At 39.2% G+C, this 19805-nt stretch overlaps 1 protein-coding gene across 1 annotated transcript; it reads left to right on the top strand.

Moving 5' to 3' along the window:
• Positions 1–318: 318 nt before the first annotated feature.
• On the top strand, positions 319–18949 carry LOC119120189 (exostosin-2-like). Its single transcript, XM_037246838.1, is given in 20 exon segments — positions 319–444; positions 1046–1388; positions 1464–1687; positions 2121–2210; positions 2978–3094; positions 3422–3617; positions 3699–3705; positions 3708–3837; positions 3923–4016; positions 9208–9339; positions 13200–13344; positions 13347–13388; positions 15690–15776; positions 15779–15883; positions 16636–16664; positions 16667–16768; positions 17117–17224; positions 17226–17246; positions 17597–17679; positions 18426–18949. Coding segments are annotated over 19 exon segments (2166 nt in total). The 5' UTR covers positions 319–444; positions 1046–1073; the 3' UTR covers positions 18565–18949.
• Positions 18950–19805: the final 856 nt, after the last annotated feature.

Here is a 19805-nt window from a genome sequence, read left to right as displayed (position 1 = left end):
TCTGTAGAAAGATAGTCAACTGAGCTAAGCAATATGTAAACTCAAAAGCTTGTAGAATCCAAGCACCCAGCGGAGGTGAGTACTCACACTATGTATTAGACAAATTATATTCTAATTATTATATTATTACATTATAATTATATAAAAAATCAATCCCCCGCTCTCTGACTGGCCTACCGATTTGACCTTTACATGTACGTTGACCTCACGCCGATATTGGTAAGGTAAGTAGAAGAACGTCGACGCTGGACACCTTGTTACTTCTCTCCACTGGTGCAGCCGCTAGAGGGAGCCTCTCTCTCGTGGCTGCACATCCGGGAAGAAATCCGCGTTGCACAGGAAGTGACGAAATGTTTTCCGGTTGGCCCCTTCGGTTGTTTTGCTAAACTAGCATGCTATCATGAATTGACACGGAAGTCAACATTTCATTTGTTGAACGTCTTGGTAAGTAAAACACGCATCGACGGTGTCCACATTTAATTAGACAATTGTGATGTTTTTCTTGTTGGTACGTTTTTTTAAGATGATTTTAGTAAGCTAATGTAACTAGCTATATTTTCTACGTTAGCTTTCAGATTCATAATCATGTCTAAAATCTCACATAATAAGATAGTCAATTGTGTGATATCTGTCTTGCCATATCCATCCATAACGTGTTTTTTCGTTGCGCTTTATGTACAATAATATAAAGAATACAAGCAGGCGCGATCGTCTTAGAGTAAGGGGTGACAAAATGTATAGGAGTAAACTTGTATTATAAAATGTATTATCAAGTTATGTATGTGTGTATCCGCCACAAAATGGTTGTCCAAAGTGGGCATTCAACTACAGGTATAAACCACTAATGATGACGTGAGCAGGTCCTACTTTTAAAAATCACAACTTCGACATTGGGGAAAAACAGGTTAGCTGGCTTTCTGGGTGTGCCGGGAGAACTAGTACTGTACAATAGACTACAGATTGATGACGTGATTATTTGAAGGCGTTTTCACAAACCTCATTATTTAGCAGCACACGTAATGTATAGTTGTCACTGTCATTCCAGAGGCTGGGCAGACAGTCAGGAGGCAGCCATGTATGCATCTGGCAAATACAGCTCCCGGGGACCTCCTCTGATCCCACGGATGAAAATCAAGCATCGTATATACTATATCACACTCTTCTCCGTGGTGTTGCTTGGCCTCATTGCCACTGGGATGTTCCAGTTCTGGCCTCACTCCTTTGAGTCCGCAGCTGACTTGACCGTAGACAAACACAGTGCTCAAGATGTTCCTCTGGTGCGCCTCCAAGTCTCCAATCCGATTCCTGAGAGGGGAGACCTTGGGTGTCGCATGCACACTTGTTTCGATGTGTATAAATGTGGCTACAACCCTAAGAACCGAATTAAGGTAATAATCCCTGTGAAACACATCCACCCCACATTTATATGACTCAATCTTGCTCTTATTTGTTTCTTTGTTTAGGTTTACATCTACCCGCTGCAGAGATATGTTGATGAACTTGGAGTTCCCATCAGCAGCACTGGACTTTCTCGAGAATATAATGACCTTCTCAGTGCCATTTCGGACAGTGACTTCTACACTGATGATGTCAACAGGGCTTGTCTTTTTATCCCATCGACTGATGTCCTGAATCAGAACTCCCTGCGAATCAAAGAGACTGCCCAAGCTTTGGCAATGCTACCCAGGTAAATATCTCGCAGTTAAATTCTTCTGAATCAAAATCGTCTTTACTGGACAAGTTGTGATGGTATGAAATGTGCCGAGGCTTCAGGGCGGGTTTCGAGCATGCCAAATAAACCCTCAATTCGGAGCACGTGTTGTTGGTCTCGGATTGTGTTGTTACTCCTTAACACTCAAAGACCCCGTTTCGTTTTGCGGGTGTTGTCAGCGTTTGTTTTGAGCTTCAATGACTTGGCAGTTCGAGAGTCACTCAAACGTTGGCAGCCATGACAGCTGCTCCTTTTGCTGTTCCTCCTTCTATGTTATCGTCGTCATCTTCTTGCATTTAATTGTTTTGTGAATCAATTAATTTGGTTTTCTTTTTTAACTTGATAATGTAAATCTATCATTGCATCAAGTAGTCTTTTTGTGTTTTTATTATTTATGTATTTTTTTAAGGTGGAACAAGGGGATGAATCATCTCCTTTTTAACATGCTGCCAGGGGGCCCACCAGACTACAACACTGCTTTGGATGTACCCAGAGACAGGTAGCTTGTTCAGAAACAATCTTTCTTTTTTATAAATGTATAATCATATTTTCAGCAGCACTGGTAGAAGACAAAATGAAAACAATAAACGTTTACTTTAGCATTTGTCTTGCACAAACAAAGCAATTTGTGAGTTAGAGGGAAAAGCAAAGTGCATGTTGGTAGGTGCAACATAAGCAAAGAAGTTAAATGTGTTTTATGTTGGGTGGGGGGTGGGGATCCAATGGCATCCTCAGATGACCTCCTACTACAGTCAAGATATTGTGTTTGAAAACAGACATCTTATAAATGGACCGTGAGGTAGGTGGCACAGCGCCCCAAAAATGATTGATTGTGTGGACCTCGACATTTTGGCTGGATCACACGGTCGAAGCAGAACACACATGTAAAAAATTATTTCCAGGAGGTGAATTATATATTTACAAATAGCTACAAATAGATATCCGCTACATTAAAGGGATGGTTGGTGGTTTAATGTGAGACGATGAACAATATCTTTAGATGTAAGGAATATCCTGAGCTCATCCAGAGTCCATTTGGCATGAAACTTTATTGGAACCAGGTGTAGAGGGACTTCAGTGCATTGGCCTTTGCATTTTGAGTTGAATGGAATACCAAAAGTACTTCATCACTCAAAGTTGCACTTGGCCATAAATCATGTAAGGGATAGTAACCTAAAGAGCAATTTTGCAGGCATTTTGTTAGTAAATTCTGTTAAAATCCTTTGTGTTCCAGTCAAGGCTGATTGGTCTTTTTTTTTTTTCCAGAGCGCTCTTGGCAGGAGGGGGTTTCTCCACATGGACGTACAGACAAGGTTACGACATCAGCATCCCAGTTTACAGCCCCCTCTCTGCTGATGTTGAGCTACCCGAGAGACAGCCTGGGTGAGGTCATTGCAACCGTACGCAGTGCCTCTGTTTGCGGTTCTCTTCGTGAAATATATGCAGTTGTTCAGTGTGATTCAAAGATCAAGCCAATCATTGGATGCAAGAACAGGAAAAATGACAAGAAAATCTAACACGTTAATGCAAAATGATTTGGGTTCGTGGATAACCATGAACACGAGCACTCTGAGTACCTATATTGACACATGGCTTAAACATTTTAGTGAGTAAACCTTGCGATGAAGTAAAGTTTCATCTTGAGCCAATGTGGGGCAGTTGTGTGATGTTGCGATAAATCATTCTCAGTGTCTGGTCTTCATTCCTCAGGCCTCGCCGCTACTTCATCCTGTCATCTCAGACAGCCATTCACCGTGAATATCGGGCTGAACTTGAACGCCTGAAGGAAGAAAATGGCGAGGCACTACTCCTTCTGGACAAGTGTAGCAACCTCTCCCAGGGAGCTACCTCTGCTCGAAAGCGTTGTCACAAGGGACAGGTGTTTGACTACCCGCAGATCCTGCAGGTAAATACACCTGCATGCAAAGATTTAAGATGAAAGTTGTCAGTGTGAAACACGGTGATGATGCTTGTCCAATGTCTGCAGGAATCCTCCTTTGTGTGGTTTTGAGGGGCGCACGCTTAGGTCAGGCTACTCTCAGTGATGTGCTGCAAGCTGGTTGCGTCCCTGTCATCCTTGCTGACTCCTACATCCTCCCTTTTTCTGAAGTTCTTGACTGGAAAAGGTCAGACTAATTCAGAGCAGCTTCCCATTAAGCATGAAAGAACTTGATTCAAACTCACTTAAGTGTCGTCGGTTATCTGGCACAGAGCATCGGTGGTTATCCCAGAGGAGAAGCTCTCCGAGATGTACACCATCTTGAAGAGTATTCCGCACAGACAAGTGGAGGAGATGCAGAGACAGGTAACTGTCACAGTGGTTTGACACATTTGCTTTCTATTTAGCTGCATTTTCACCGAGTAAGGGAAAATGAAAAGTCAGACAGGCAGTGTGTCATACTAGTGATAGGCATCTGCTTTAAGTTAAAGTTAAAGTCCCAATGATCGTCACACACACATCTGGGTGTGGTGAAATTTTTCCTCTGCATTTAACCCATCCCCGTGTGAAAATGGACACAAACAACTTTGAACTTAAGCTGGCGCTAACACAACACGAGGTGACCTGCCTTGTTTAACAGGTTCTTATCTATACCACTGATAGTGACTACGCTCGCTGTCACTTCGCGGTACCATCACCATGAGTTTTAAAGCTATTAAAAAATGACTCACTGCATATTGTTGCTTTAAATACCAAAACAGAAAGTCTGACTGATATTAGTACCACATTTTCAATTTTATTCTTCTTGTCGACACAAATGAATAGCAGACATCTAATCTAATGTCTCCATTCGTATCCACTACAATAAACAGGAGATTTGCTGCTCTTCATTCCCTCATATCAACTTTGATCCATTCACCAATTACACCAGAAACTACTGGTACTCCTTTTAAAAGTATGGGCCGTGTGAGTTGGGTGTCAAAATATATCTAAAAAAATCTAAAACATGGCAAGATTTTGCTGTCCAAGGCCCATGTTAACTGAGGATAACCCTCAATAAACTGTCACCAGTCAAACGCATAAAATAACCTTTTTTTTATCTGAAGCGTCTGTTAATTGGATATGTGAACTCCTCAGTGATTTCTCCAGTTTTGTAACAAAACGGTGTACATCTTAATTCCATTGCAAGGGAATTGCTAGTCATATTTTACATTGCATTTTGGGCATTGTTATGGTTGCAGTTTATCAGTTTTACCAGCAGAGGGCTCACAAGTCTCGGGACTGAAGCTGTTGTTTGATTTTTCAAAGCTTCATGGAAATGTATTTACATTTTTGGACAAGTTTTTCTTATTCAATAGCACCGGAAAATGTGCCTAAACGTTTGACGAATAGGTTTTTACTTTTTAAATTATGTAATATTAGGGAACAATTTAATAGAAGTTGTTTACACTTCATTCGTATTTGTGACCAAAATAGCTTTCCTTTGGAAAGATTCATTATCATCTTGTGGTTAGTTGTCGTCAGTCATCAGTTGTCATGTATGTATGGATAGGCACAATATATATAATTTCAAGCCAATACTGGTAAATTCTTGTTCCTCGCGACAGATGCCTATCACTTTATTTTTAAAGATTTTGAGTTAACTGTAATTTGTGCGCATCCTGGAGAAACGGAAGCTGTTTGATTGAAAACATATTTTCTTTTTAAATCAAAATGTCAATTTTTAAATATGCTGAGTTGGAACAAAAGAGATGAGTGTATTTAGGCATTAGACCACAGGTAAAAGTCAAGTAAGTGTTAATTAATGTGTAGCACAACATTATTCCCAGTGAGCAGCTGACATGCGGTTTGGCTGCTGTTTTTGATTAAGTAAGTCCAAATCACTAATGATTGCCTGGTTCTCGCCACGGCTCACTCAGTGGCTAGCAGATCTGCGCTATAGGTGCAGTCATCTGTCACATACTTGACAAGTAGACTTAAACAAAGACTTCTGTACTCCCAACTGTTTCTGCTCATGACTTTGACCTCTTCTCTAATGATTTAAATGGTTAAAGAGAGGGGGCTCTTGAACTTCGTGCTTTGGTTCGCTACTACCAGTAACTCTTTATTAACAATGTTTGCAATGAGATGTGTGTGTATGCAAGCACATCTTAATTCATACATTTCTTTTTATTAATCATTATGATTTATCGACTGTTCAATGTTCTAAACAAGGATGAAAAGGTAAGTTGTTTATGTTGCAATTGTGTGTGTGTGTGTGGGGGGGGGGGGGTCTTTTTCATTCCAGCACGTACAATTTGTGCAGCAATGGGGGAGCTGGAGGGCTGAGGGTCATTCCCTCAGGCCAGCACAGTTTTCTTACATCCTCCTCCCAGTTAGAAAAGAAAACTTTCATCACCAGCTGATTTATGAAGTGTTGGGATTCCCCCAGGAGATTTGAAAGTCTGTTTGGATTTTCCTCACCAGTCTTTCAAAGTAAAAGTAAAAGATGTATTTAACATGTTAAATGATACAGCACCATACTCACATGGTGACCAGATCAAATTAGCCATCTTATTTAACACTGAGACAACAAAGACAAACCTTGACCTCCTTTATTGGTACTGCAACTTCAGTGTTGGTCAAGAATCCGCAAAACCAATAGTATTTTTTGCTGGGTTAATGCCAAAATTTAATAGTTTTAGTTTAGTTTAGTTTATTGTTTAGCACATATTATTATAACAAATAACAGTGCAGGGAGGGAGACGAAGCCTAGGGCTTGTAAGGAGCTCCACTCCTGTATAATCAAAGTGCACAACAAACAAAGTGCTGTGACATCAAATATTATTCAAGTGTTTAAGAAGAAAAAAATAATAATAATAATATATATATATATATATATATATATATATATATATATAAATGAATAAACATCAATGAATAAACACAAGCATAACTAGCTAAATATTAAATCGTCATATTTATATATGCATATATACGAAAGTGAACGTATACATACATAAACAAATACACTATACAAAATGAGAAACAAGAGAAACAAATTTGACACTTTAGTGATGTTGAAACAATCAAAAAACACCAGGTAAGAAAATAGCTGAGCGGAAGCAGAAGAACTGCAAACAGAAAATAACAAAACAAGGAAGAATCAGGGTATAAATAGTGGTTTAAGTTGATGTTCTTAGTATGGATCAGCTGAGTGCGGTGGAGTAATTTTGGACTGGTAGGATCATGAGTGGAGAAGGTGGTGTTTCAGGTGCTTTTAGAAAGCACCTGTGAAGATATGGATCGAATATGGATTGGTAGCTCATTCCAGAGTGAGGGCCCTCTAAAATGGATATTGTATTGATGGCGTGATGTTCGACAGGACGGTGGGTGGAGATTGTCCCCCTGTCTTGTAGGATAAGAATGTAATTCCGATACAAATGCGAAGAAATTATGAAAAGTGGCTGGAAGACAGTGTTTCCTGTATATATATTTATGGGTGAGTAGACAGGTTTGATGAATATTTACTTTATCAATTGGCAGTAATGAATAGTTTCTAACAATGGTGCCGATGGTTCATATCTATTTGAAAAAGAGATCATTTTTAGGAACTTCTTTTGTATGATGAGTAATTTGCTGAGGTATGTTGGATATGTAGCTGCCCAGACTATGTTGCAGTAATTGAGGTAAGGAAAGAGGAAACTATAATACAGAGTGAGATGAGCAGACGGATGGACCAAGGGACAAACTTTTCGTAAGATACCTAGCGTTTTCATGGATCTTTGCAAACCAAATCAATGTGTTCAGACCAGTTTAAGTGTTTATCTACTATAACTCCTAGGAATTTAGTGCTAGTAACTTGATGGATTTCGTTATTATTTATGTAAATTTTGGCCTGTTCTTTGGGGTAAGATTTATTTATATTGCAGAAGATCATGAAGTTACATTTGTTTATATTGAGTGACAACTTATTTATTTTGAACCATTTTGTAACAGCGTGCAACTCAGTATTCACACAAATTCAATACAAATTGTTATCACTCAAATTCCGACCCTTAATTACACTCTTAAAAAGGCTGGGTTAAAAACAGCCCAATTTTGGTTGAAAAGTCGGACCGACCCAAGAAGTCAGGTCGAACTGACCCTTTTTTTTTTTTTTTTTTTAGTACAAAACAGCCCAACCCTTTTTTTGTATGCCTTTTTAATTTAGTGTATGCACAATTGAACAGATATACAATTATAAGAATATAAGAATGTCTGCTATAATTGTTATTGATTAATAATCAGTTCATGTTTAGTATTAAATGGAAATATTAAAACAGTATTCCTATAATTCCACTGGCAATTATTTTGACATTTCTATAGTGCTATAAATTACCATATTTGGTCAGAACTACTTCTAGATAACAAGGCATTCTTTTATATTTAAGTCTAGAGCACAGATTTTTAACAGTAGAACAGAAAGACTAATAGAATAGAATAGAATGCCCTTTATTGTCATTTTACAACTTAGTTGTAACGAAATTCGGATAGATGCTCCCTTCCTAGTGCAAACATACAAAATTTAAAAAAGTATAATAGGAAGTCTGAGAATAAAAATGAAAGATCTTATTTACAGTATAGCTATTAGTCTAAGAATGAAGGTTAAAAAATCTTATTTACAGTATGTTCAATGTGGGTATATGTATTAACATGAATGAGGTTTGTACAGAAAGTAAATAATAAATAGTCATTCTTTTTCTCTTTTCTTAATTTAGCTCCAGTATAATATTGGCTGGAATCCTGCACACTGATTTATCTATGACAACAACATTCTAGTTTCCGGCTCTCCATGTCAACATCAACATTTCTAAAAGTGAAATGATCTGAGGCAATAGCCAAAGATTCGGTTTAAAGGATATTTGATCCACAAGGCTTTAGGTAGTAGCTAGGGTCAAAGGTCTGTTGGTATATCTTCATTGGTATTTATAACCATGGAAGGTGGACGTTAAGAGGCCAGTGGAGTCGTGTAGTTAATTTTGACAACATGGCTGTTGACATCCCAATGTCGTAGAATGCATTTCTCAAATTGCAGAGGCTGTCCAGTCCACATGTAACATATTGTTTTATGAAACCGCAGATCAGTTTGCATTAACATTGTAATGAGATTTATGACTCGCTGACTTGTTAATGGTGTACAGTTGTTGTTGTGAAAGCAAAACAGTGCAAAGTAATACCACTAATTGAAGTAGATATATCATATAATTCATGGTTCCGTTGCCTTTATTTTAGCACAAGTCTGACCTATAAAAGTATAATATTAAAAGTATAATATTGATGGATAATATTTTTTGTTTATTGTAATACAGATTAATTTATTGCTTGCCTTTCTTTAAAAATGGAGGACCTTAAAAAATTGTAATAGACAAAAAATGTTCACCCTTTGTTTTTTCCCTCATCATGTGCAAACTACTGTACCATGTAATGAGTTGTATATATATGTATTTGATTTGGGGAGAAAAAACATCTACGCAATTGGGATACCACGAGTGATCTTTTTGTCATCAAATTTGAAGCGTTCTGTTTTTGTTTGTAGGCACGCTGGTTCTGGGAAGCCTATTTCAGCTCCATGAAGGCCATTGGACTGACTACGCTCCAGATCATCAATGACCGCATCTACCCATATGCCGCAAATACATATGAGCAGTGGAACAATCCAACTGTTGTGGTATGTAACTGTGCAATCTTGATGTTTACATGCATCGTGATAAGATGGGCCTAAATGTAAATATTGATTCAAGCAAAGAATGTGTATTTTATTTTTTTCAGGCACGTTTTCTGTGATATAACTAGACTACTTGATCATTACAGATTTTTTTTTTTTTTTCCCATGCTCATTTCGAAACAGTGCAATATTTGCTAAGACACTCCAAAGCTGTGAGATGGCGGAGCATTTCCTGTGCTCAGCGTTCATCAGCTCACTTTGCTGATTGTCTGTTTTCTCTCCAAAAATTGTTTTCTAGTGAAAATATTCTTTGTCAGTTTGCTTGTATGCTTTAGATCACTGTCATGCCGAAAGCTCAGATGTCTTGTCGGCGTTCTTCCAGATACTTAGTGTTTAGTGCCCAACTACTCTGTTTGAAGTCTTCTGAGCCAAAATTACTCTATTGTGAGTTGTGACTCAAGACCCAGTTTTAGAAAAATTGCCCCAACATGACACTTCTGTCACCATGCGTCACTTTACATATGGTCTCATCTTTTCGTAATCTGCAGTGAATAAAACAGATAAATTCAAACTCGAGCTCGTCTAACCATAGGACACACGCACACACACACACGCTTGTGTAGAGAGTGTTTTTGAAATAAAACCAAGAGATTTTTTCTTTGTAGAATGAAGAATAGAAATCATTGTCACATGTGGTAAACAGTTAGTGCTTGCCAAAAATATTCTGATGACTTTAATGTTGCTGTAGGCCTCTTGGCAGCAACTCTGTCCGATTTTTCTTTGGCTTTTCATCATTTTAGAGGAGCTTCTCGGCCGTGTCACTGTTGTTCTTCCATTTGTTTTTGATGGTTTACGTTGACTTTGAACCTTGATACCTACAGCCAAAGTCTTTAACCTTAGTGCATCCTGGGGAAATTTTGTGACATTCCGTTTTTTTTTTTTTAGTTTCCTTGGGGTTTCTTTTTCTCCTCTTACTTTGTTTCTTTCTTTCATTTCTCTTCTATCTCTTCTTCTTCTTCAAGTTTTGATCTGGACTGTAGAATTTCAACTCACCCTTTTCCACCCAAATTATAGCAGACTCGCTGGGCTCTATCAGAAGTCAGGAATCAATCAGGCATAAAAATCTTCCACTAACTGTTTTTATGTTTGTGAATTTGAGTAAATATGTTTTGACATATTAATTATATGGAGCTTTTATCATTATGTTAGGTTTGTCAAACAGTAAATTTGAAAAATATTTCCATGTAACATTAAAAATATCTGCTTCTCTATATGGGTAAATAACAGGAACAAAATATAGATTATATCTCGATTATCTAGACTAGATTTTAATAATATGGAGCTTTATTATTGTGTCAGTTTGTCAAAACAGTAAATTTGAAACATATTTATATGTAAATATTTGCACATTAAAAAATCAGCTTCTCTATATGGTTAAATAACATGGGAAAAAAATATGGATCATATCTAGATTACTACTGATTTTCTATTATTTTATTTTAAATTATGAACACAGAAAATTAAGAATACAGGATAATACATCAATTTAGGAGGGGGGGGAGGCCAAGTGGGAACTATCAGCAAATTAACAAGAAACAATAAATCTGATCGTAACATAATCGATATAACATAGGTTCTACCTGCTTACACATGCAGATGGATCACAGTTGATAGCTTCTGTGAACCAGCTCAGGGCCATTGGACTACATTCGCATCATACATACACTGTGGATGCCATGGTGTTTTATTTATTTTGTACCACACAAGCAGTGCATTAGACTTTGATATACACCTAACAGTCTCAGCAGTAGTGCTAAATGAAGGGGATGCCTGTATTGTGGTGGGAGAAAAACTTCTTGTATGTCTGTTTGTGAATGATAGGGTGGGTTCTTAGCATTCATGTGGTCATGAAGTTTGTGGCTGTGCACATCTTGGCAATGCAATCTTTGGAGTGGTTATTCAGCCCAGTCTCTTGTCTTAAGTCAGCACAGAGAGTCATGAATGTGAGAAAACGTGTACGTTTTTCCTCAGTCTATCAGGTGTACAAAACTGTGCTGTTCACATACCTTTGTACGGAATTATGAGTTGTTCAGTGGAGAATTGCTGCCTTTGCATGACATTTGCCCTTTATTTTCCACTTCATTCGGATCCCCAACCCGAGTCCAACTTGGAGGTTAATTGTCTGGACGTAAAGATTTTTTGTCGATCCAGTCTGAGATTGGAGTGAAGTGTTTCAGGGATCAATTCCGTGAGTGAATGGTGAGAAGAACTTGAACAGAACACAAAATAAATCAGCCAGAGCTCCCACCCCTCACTCATGTAGTCTTTTAGGCTGGTAATTGAAAGCACATTTTCCAGAATTACTGGTGCTGTTATGCTGGGGTTTTCAGAATGAAGGACAGGCTGCTTTTTGTCGGGACTTGTGAGTAAAGGGTTTACTTTTTAAGGCAGAGGCCTCTCAGACTTTAAGATGTTTTGGTCTATACAACGGTTGTTTGGCTGTCAATTAAGCCGTGGAGTAAATTGAGACTTTTTTCCGCATTGATAAACCATCTCAAAAGTGAGGAGTGCACGTTTTAGTTTTCTGTTCATTTTTCATAAAAATTGTTCTGCTTATATTGATTTGTAGATGAATGCTGAAAGCAACCCAAACAATAAAAAAAAAAAAAATACTACCATAATACTGACACTGCGCCCGCCATGTGTTAAGACCTTTTGTCCAAACCTTCTTCCTTTTTGAGCATAAGGCCTACTTTGTCTGTGTTGGGTAGCTTGACGTTAGCCGAAAATGTTTCAGAAAAATATCTAGTATCCACTCAATATGTAGTTTGTGTCATTTAATGTGTAAGATAATTTCTAAGATTAAAAAAAAAAAACATGAATCAGGAAAGACTATTCAGCTGTTACGTCCTGTCTGAATTGTTAATCTATATTTATTTGGTTTGATGAGCTGTTTTTGTATTGAATGTGTGTTTTGTATATGTGTTACTTTAATTATTTCCCCCTCTACTGGCTTTGACAATGTGAGAACAACCACAGGGAAGTTTCCACTCGCCAGCAAAGGGAAGTTTTTACTGTGCATGGGTAACGGTATGTTGTATAAAGGTTTGTGGCTGTCTTTGACTTGGCTTAATGTGTGGGAAGGTCCCATATTATCGTAGAATCAAACTTTATATGGACTTCAAGAATGCCACAGATTTATTGTCCTTTTTTGACAAATTTTCACTGCAAACTGGGCGGAACACTTTCAGTTTGATGTGATCGCTGTCTTTGTTGGAATATCATTTAAATTTGTATTGTTGGACAATGTTACTTTCCGTGTCAAATTGATGTTTATGATAATGATCTGTTTTTTGGTAACTTGGAAAGCTCACCTGTTGGGGTCAGTGAAAGTCCCACATTTTATAGGCCATTTTAATGGGGAGCAATGAACGAGGAGTACAACTTTGAAGGTCGTCCGACAGTCGTCGTTAACTACCTGGCAAACTCGCTTCGCTTGATTTCCACATGTCAACATCATCTCATTTCTTGCATCCCGTTCTCGGCCCCAACACTCGAGCACCACAAAGCGTGTAGATATTTAAGAGGGGACAGTCAGCCTCGTTGTAAATTCACATCTAGTCTTCACGTCATGATCTCTTGCTTCCGTAAGGTTTATATGATGGACTGGGCCAATGCTCTTTGCCCAGCCTGTTAGCCCTCATGAGACATTGTTGCGTGCTCAGAGAATCCCATCATTTGAAACTGTTACAATTGAGTCTTGCAGTGCATGTTACACTATCGAAGCTTTTGCTGCCAAATATGTTTACAAATGTGTGTTAACTGCGTTGCTTGTATGTGTCTTTGCCTTTTGTCTTATCCAGAAGTGGTCCAGTGTAAACAGTCCCTTATTCTTGCCACTTATCCCACCGAGAGCTCCTGGGTTCACAGCAGTGGTGCTGACCTACGATCGAGTCGAGAGCACTTTCCGAGTCATCACAGAAATTTCAAAAGTTCCTAGCTTGGCTAAGTGCTGGTGGTTTGGAACCACCAGAACAAGAGTCCTCCTGAGGGTGAGTATATTCACGTTAGGTTACAATACGGTGAAAGTTGAGAAATGTGTGTGAACAGGTAAACTGCTTGCACGTTAACCATATCAGCGCGATGTCACGTTCATGCAGACACCTAATATAATGTTAATATCTGAGCCGAGCCTGAAAAGCCACACCCGCCAAAGAAAGTGGGTGCGGAAAGGATTTGTGTATTTGCTGTGATGGATCCTTCGTGCACAACATCCCTGCACGGATGCACGGATGGGACCATTGTTTGTTTACATTCAGCCTTAAATCACTTTTGAATAACCAGAACCACATAGAGCCGTTAACACACTTGCAGCTGACCGGTACCAAATTCAATTGGCCTGCAATTTTGTATCGTACATCGGTGGCCTGCAGGCCTGCTGATGACGTCAAGTTTTCCTGAGAATAAGCGTTTTCGCATTTCTTTGGCCAAACTGGCAGCGATGTCTCGTTTGAGCCAGGCTGCAAGATTGTATGTTTATAATGTGAAATATTCTGAATGAAACGTGTTTATGTTTTCACTCTGAAAAAACATGAACAATATGATTCCCAGAGCTACGAAACACTGACGTAATAGGCACGCAGGCCACCACTGGCAGCAATGTAATTTATTTAATTTTTTTTATTTAGTAACTCAAAACATGAAATACAACAGCCAGAAAATGACAAACATAGTGCCAAAGAAATATATAACAGAAAAAAAGTGCGACCTCAGCAGCAGGCGCCCAGGACCCTGGTACTAAATTGCAAGCATTTATTTAAAAAAAATGTTCGTTTGTTTTCCAAGCATCAGGTCCGCTCTTCGCCAATTTATTTCATTCGCTGTCAGTTTGCTTAGATTTCCCCGCCTTGGAAATGTACTTAAATGTACTTGATGAAACTTTAAAACCATCCTTAATCGCTGGCATAGCAATGAGTCTGGATTTCATGTCAGCAGCAGACTGCTGTATTTGTCATTTTTCACCGGAAACTTATGATTTCTTCCACCTCTAATGTTTGTTAGCGTAGCAGTACAAATAGCAAAGCACCATTAAGCTGTCTTTACTCTCTATTGGCACCATTTCTGATCTTGACCAGAAATCAAATCAACCGTGAGTGACTTAATACTGTATAATGAAGTAGTGAGAAGACTTTGAAGTGCTTTCTCGTTGTTGCGTGTTTCCTTTTCATCAGAGGCGTCAGCGGCGCCTTGCTGGAGTGGCGTGACCCATTAGAATTAATGAGGGGACTCTCAGGTCTCAAGTACTATGGGAAGTTTAATGCTTGAGTGTTGAATTACTTTACACAGATTTGTTATTTTCGGATATCTCACCTATTCTATACAAGAAATTAGCTTCTTATTCGTACGATAAGATAGGATTCCTATCTGTTATTAAGTCAAACATCACTGGTACTATTTTCAGAATTAGGCGTCAAATCCGATTTTTTAAATTTATTTATTTATTTATTAAACATACCTACTCAAATTGAGCATTTACATTCTGGTTCAAACTTTTTTCCTGGAGATACAATGACTGGAAGACTAAAGATGAGAACAAAATTGCCAATATCGGTAATATGACTCATTTCATATGACTCATTTACACTAAGAGATATGACATTGACATATGGCAATGTTATTAGATTCGAACGTAAATTCCTCCTATAATGTCTCATGCTAATTATCGATAGCCGGGCAATAAACTTCATTGCAAACCATAAAGCTGGCAAAGTATCTAAAAACAAATTAAATATCCATCCGTCCAGCCATTATCCATTTTGTAATTCTTTGTGTTGTGTGTTTAGTTTTACAGTGAACTCCAACTTGGGTGTCACATCTTAAAGCACACAGTGAACTCCAAACTAGTGTGTCATTAAACATCTTAAAGCTTGCACTCTTTGACCACAGTTTTAAAAAGCAACAAATAAATAAGATTAATACCTTGTAAAAAAAACAAAAAACACTAGCTAATTGCTTAAAAGCAGTTAGAGCAAAATTGTACCCGTGCTAGTTCTGACGAGGCCTATTGACGGGTCTCTACGTAGAAGATGCTGCAGTAAAATGTCATATCTGTGTGGTTAACACCAAGAAGCTCATCTGACGTGTTTCAGCATCAACGTTTGTGCAAGTGTTGCATTCAAATCTGTACAGTGATATTTGTGCGAGAACGTGTCAAGGGTCAGGCTGGTGCGTCATATCATAGACTATTAAGGTTAGTCATCATGGCATTAACACAGACACTATTCCTTTAGTAAAAGTGATTTTTTAGATAATTATTGTTACTAAATGAGTCCCTTGTTTTTTTCTTGTGTCAGAATCTCTTTGGCCTAAGGTTGGCGTGCCTCTCAAAGTTGTGCGCACCAAAGAGAACAAGCTGAGTAACCGCTTTTTCCCCTACGATGAATTGAGACTGAAGCGGTGTTGGCCATCGATGATGACATCATCATGTTGAATCTGATGACGGCAGTTTGGCTATGAGTGAGCAAGTCCCAAACAACCTACACCAATTGTTCCATGTTTCTACTGACCTCCGTAAGAGCCAGGAACTACTTCCTCGTTGATCTCAGGCATTAAAGTTACCGGAGAAGATTGGAGTCATATAACAAGGCTTGACTGTGTTTGATGAGGCGGAATGATGACGGGCTCTGAGCCTACTAATATCCCTGCCCTCACCTGACTGCATGTAGAAGCAATTTCATAAATTGTAGCCAGTTTAAGGAGAATTACATGGAATTAGAATCAGCACAGTAAAAGAGTTGACACTCACTGGCTATAAGTTTCAAGCATAATAGTTTAGTTCATTATAAAGCCACTCAATATTGCTACACTTGTATTCCAGCCTTACACCAGTTTTCCTTGCCCTTTTCCTTTCCGTTTAAAAACCTGGTTCCCACTTAGCGGTACATTTACTTAAGCTTGCCACAATATAATTTCGAACAACGAATCCTGATTTGGTTAGCCACTATTTAAATGTTTGATATTATTGTCTTTATACTCAGTCCACAAAACAAATTTAAAATTCCACTACTGTAGGCATGTGGTGTTGAAACCAACATGGCATAGTGCTGGCATAAACTACAAACATAAATATTTTTGGACTGACTGTGTTGTACAGTTGACCATAAGGAAAGAGGTACCTCGTATTGTAGCCTTCAGACTCTAAATGATTATGTCTATCCTATATCATACTTGACTAAATAGTCCTTCGATCTTTGTTGATTTGAGCTTCTATCCTGACACTTCAAACAGGTATGGAGGGAGTTCCTGACAGGCTTGTGGGTTATCCAGGCCCGACTGCCACTTGTGGGACCATGAAATGGGAAAGTGGAAGTACGAGTCAGAATGGACCAATGAGGTCTCCATGGTTCTAACGGGCGCTGCTTTTTATCATAAGGTAGTTTCCACTTTTACTTTTGTTTTAGCGTCGTAATGAAAATGATGATAAAAATGCTGATGTGTAGTACTTGTATTGGGAAGGATGTTTTTCATTTTAACTGGCGATTAAATGACATTTGGTTGGAGTGGGGGGAGCAGTTTCCTGTGGGTGGACGATGAAGGTTATAAGGCAAGATTACGTTGATGGTATGAGCAGAACGTTGCAGGTCGGGCAAGGTTATCACACCTCCTATCAGCTTCGAAGCAAAGTCTAATGCAGCGACGCCCACCTATGTACTCTTGGGTCATCCGGTGGACCACTTTATTCTTCTTAATCGGCAGTTTCATGTGCCTCTTTTTGTTGCAGTACTTCAACTACCTGTACACATACAAGATGCCTGGAGACATCAAGAACTGGGTTGACGCACACATGAACTGTGAAGATATTGCCATGAAACTTTCTGTGGCCAACATTTACTGGCAAAGCCCCCATTAAGGTACATTCATCTCATCAGCTAGTTTGGGGGCTCTTAGCTCATAAAAAAGGGGGGTGGAAGTGAAGACAGACAGAGCGGACCGACATCTCTGGGTCCCATCAGTTGTCACCCCGACACTTCGCTGCATGGCCTCCCTCATTCAGGTGTAGGGGCCCCAAGTCCGTTCCTTAACCTCCCTTATCAGCGGCAGGGTCAAACTCCCCCTCCGAAGCTTACAGAAACACTCGCATGCTGCTACCAAATCACAATATGCACGCACCCAACCTACGCCTTCACCCTGTCGCACCGTTTCTCACACGGCTTCTTAGTGTCTTTCACTGCAAACACACATCCACTGTGATTTTGTTTAGGTGACACCCAGGAAGAAGTTCAAGTGTCCTGAGTGTACAGCCATCGATGGACTGTCCCTGGATCAGACTCACATGGTGGAGAGGTAATGCAATAGCCAACTCTGAATTGAATGCTCATTTGTTTGATTGTATGGACACAACAATGAGCCGCCGCAAATTTGCATTAGCCAATTTACTTTTTATTTGGGGGGGGGCACGTCTTTTGTTATTCGCAGAAATTACCCACTTGCTCTTTTATGCTCAGGCTATCATTACGTAGCCTTGTATAAATACAGTCAGTTTATTTTGGTTCCATCTTGTTGCCAAGGACCATGTTAAAGTGAATTGAGGAGCTTTACAGCATCTCTCATCCAAATCCATTCACTACATGAGATGAGATGTGAGGTGGACCACCTTTCCACAGGCGCTGCCATGATAGCTGAGGGTGTCTTCTCGCTGCAGCTCTTCTTCTGATTAAATAGGACATCTACATTACCTTACTTTTATTGTGTGTTAAACGTTGCCCACTCGGCATCCATTGCAGCCCTGGTCGTCCCGAGAAGGGGTATCCTCCCATTTGCGGTCTCAAGGTTTCGCATATTTTCCCCAGTTTGGGATTTGTGAGTTTTTCCTTGCCCTCAGGAGGGTTAAGATCTGGGGATGTCCGGAATAATGTCAACTGTAGCCATGTAAAGCCCTTTGAGAGGTTTTTGTGATTAAGGCGATATAAATAAATTTGACTTGACCTTGACTACAAGTTCAAATTTGAAGAAACATGTACCAAATGCTCACCCACTATATTCTTTAGACTTCAACATCACTGCACAAATGTTTTTGTTTTCCTCACTAGATCGGAGTGCATCAACAAGTTTGCATCAGTTTTCGGCACAATGCCTCTGAAGGTGGTGGAGCATCGGGCCGACCCAGTTCTCTACAAAGACGACTTCCCAGAGAAGCTCAAGAGCTTCCCCAACATCGGCAGCCTCTGACCCGCATGTCATCTGCATTTAGAGCTCACCACAGCGTCAGCAGAGACGCACTTGACTTTTCTGACATCATGTCCTTGATTTTATGTTCCCCTCACCACTTTTATATTAATTTAAATTAATTGTTTTTGGGTTGTTGTTTTTTTTTACACCTAATGTGTTAAAATCATGACTAATTGTGAGATCTTTTACTGATCTCTTGCTATTATGGGATCATTTATTTCATTTCAATTATGCTCCAAGAATGATTTGTAGAGCTATTTGATTTTCCACATTTTACATGTTGAAACAATTTGGTGGACTTAAATCAGGGGTGGGAAGTAAAAAAAAAAAAAGTCATTTTTGTCCGATAGTTAATTTTTCTGTTAGCTTCAGGCAGATAAGACAAGTTACCAGACTAAGCTGCTTTTAAAATCTAGTATGTTGAGCTACTAGTTTGTTTTCTGTGCATGTGATGTGAAATTGGTCGGTGTTCGACACTAGTCCCACGTTTATTACAGGAGTTATGTCCCCAAAATGCCAATAGGCAAAAACCATGAAGTAGAAGTCAACTTTTTCTTTTGTCATCCCGTCCCAACGCCGCTTATTCTGTTAAGGTTTGCGGGGGGTGCTGAAGCTATCCCCGCTCCCTATGGTCAAAAGGCGGCCCACACCCTGAACTAGTCGCCACTCAGTTGCAGGGCATACATAGACACTTATTGTTCAGGACAAATGAAAACCCTCAAAAGAGTGAAGTCTCAATATCTGAACCGCAATGCAGCAAGGCAACACTGAATACAGTACGGACGTGTTCTGAACTGGTGTATATTGTGATGCAATGTTATTTATCTGGTTTGAGTTTTGTGTCTGAATGTCATTTTATATCCTTTATTCATTAGATGTTACAGATTTTATGATGTTACTGTTGCCTTGCAATGTTGGTTTTGATATCCGTGAGGTCATTGGTGCGTATTCTAACTTTGTATTATAAAATAAAATGAAAACTCCCAAAACAAGTCGGCTTTAGTATCTCCTCATTTTTCTCCATTGTGTATGTAATTGTTAAAAAACTTTTATTTATATTTTAATATCCGCCTGTACTTGGAATCTGTGAAAGACCAAATCAGCCTTCATGACATTGTCCCCGCCCTCGCCGCCGCAGCCTGTCACCTGTTGTTAATATAGGCCGCCTAATCCGCCCTGTTCAATGTCAGCAGTTCAAAAGACTGCACTACGTATTTTTGTCATCTTCATTTCGGAGCATG

This window comes from Syngnathus acus, chromosome 3 (genome assembly GCF_901709675.1).
Source record: "Syngnathus acus chromosome 3, fSynAcu1.2, whole genome shotgun sequence".
NCBI lineage: Eukaryota > Metazoa > Chordata > Actinopteri > Syngnathiformes > Syngnathidae > Syngnathus > Syngnathus acus.
Note: the sequence above shows the minus strand (reverse complement) of the source record. Positions and strands in the feature narration are given on the sequence as shown.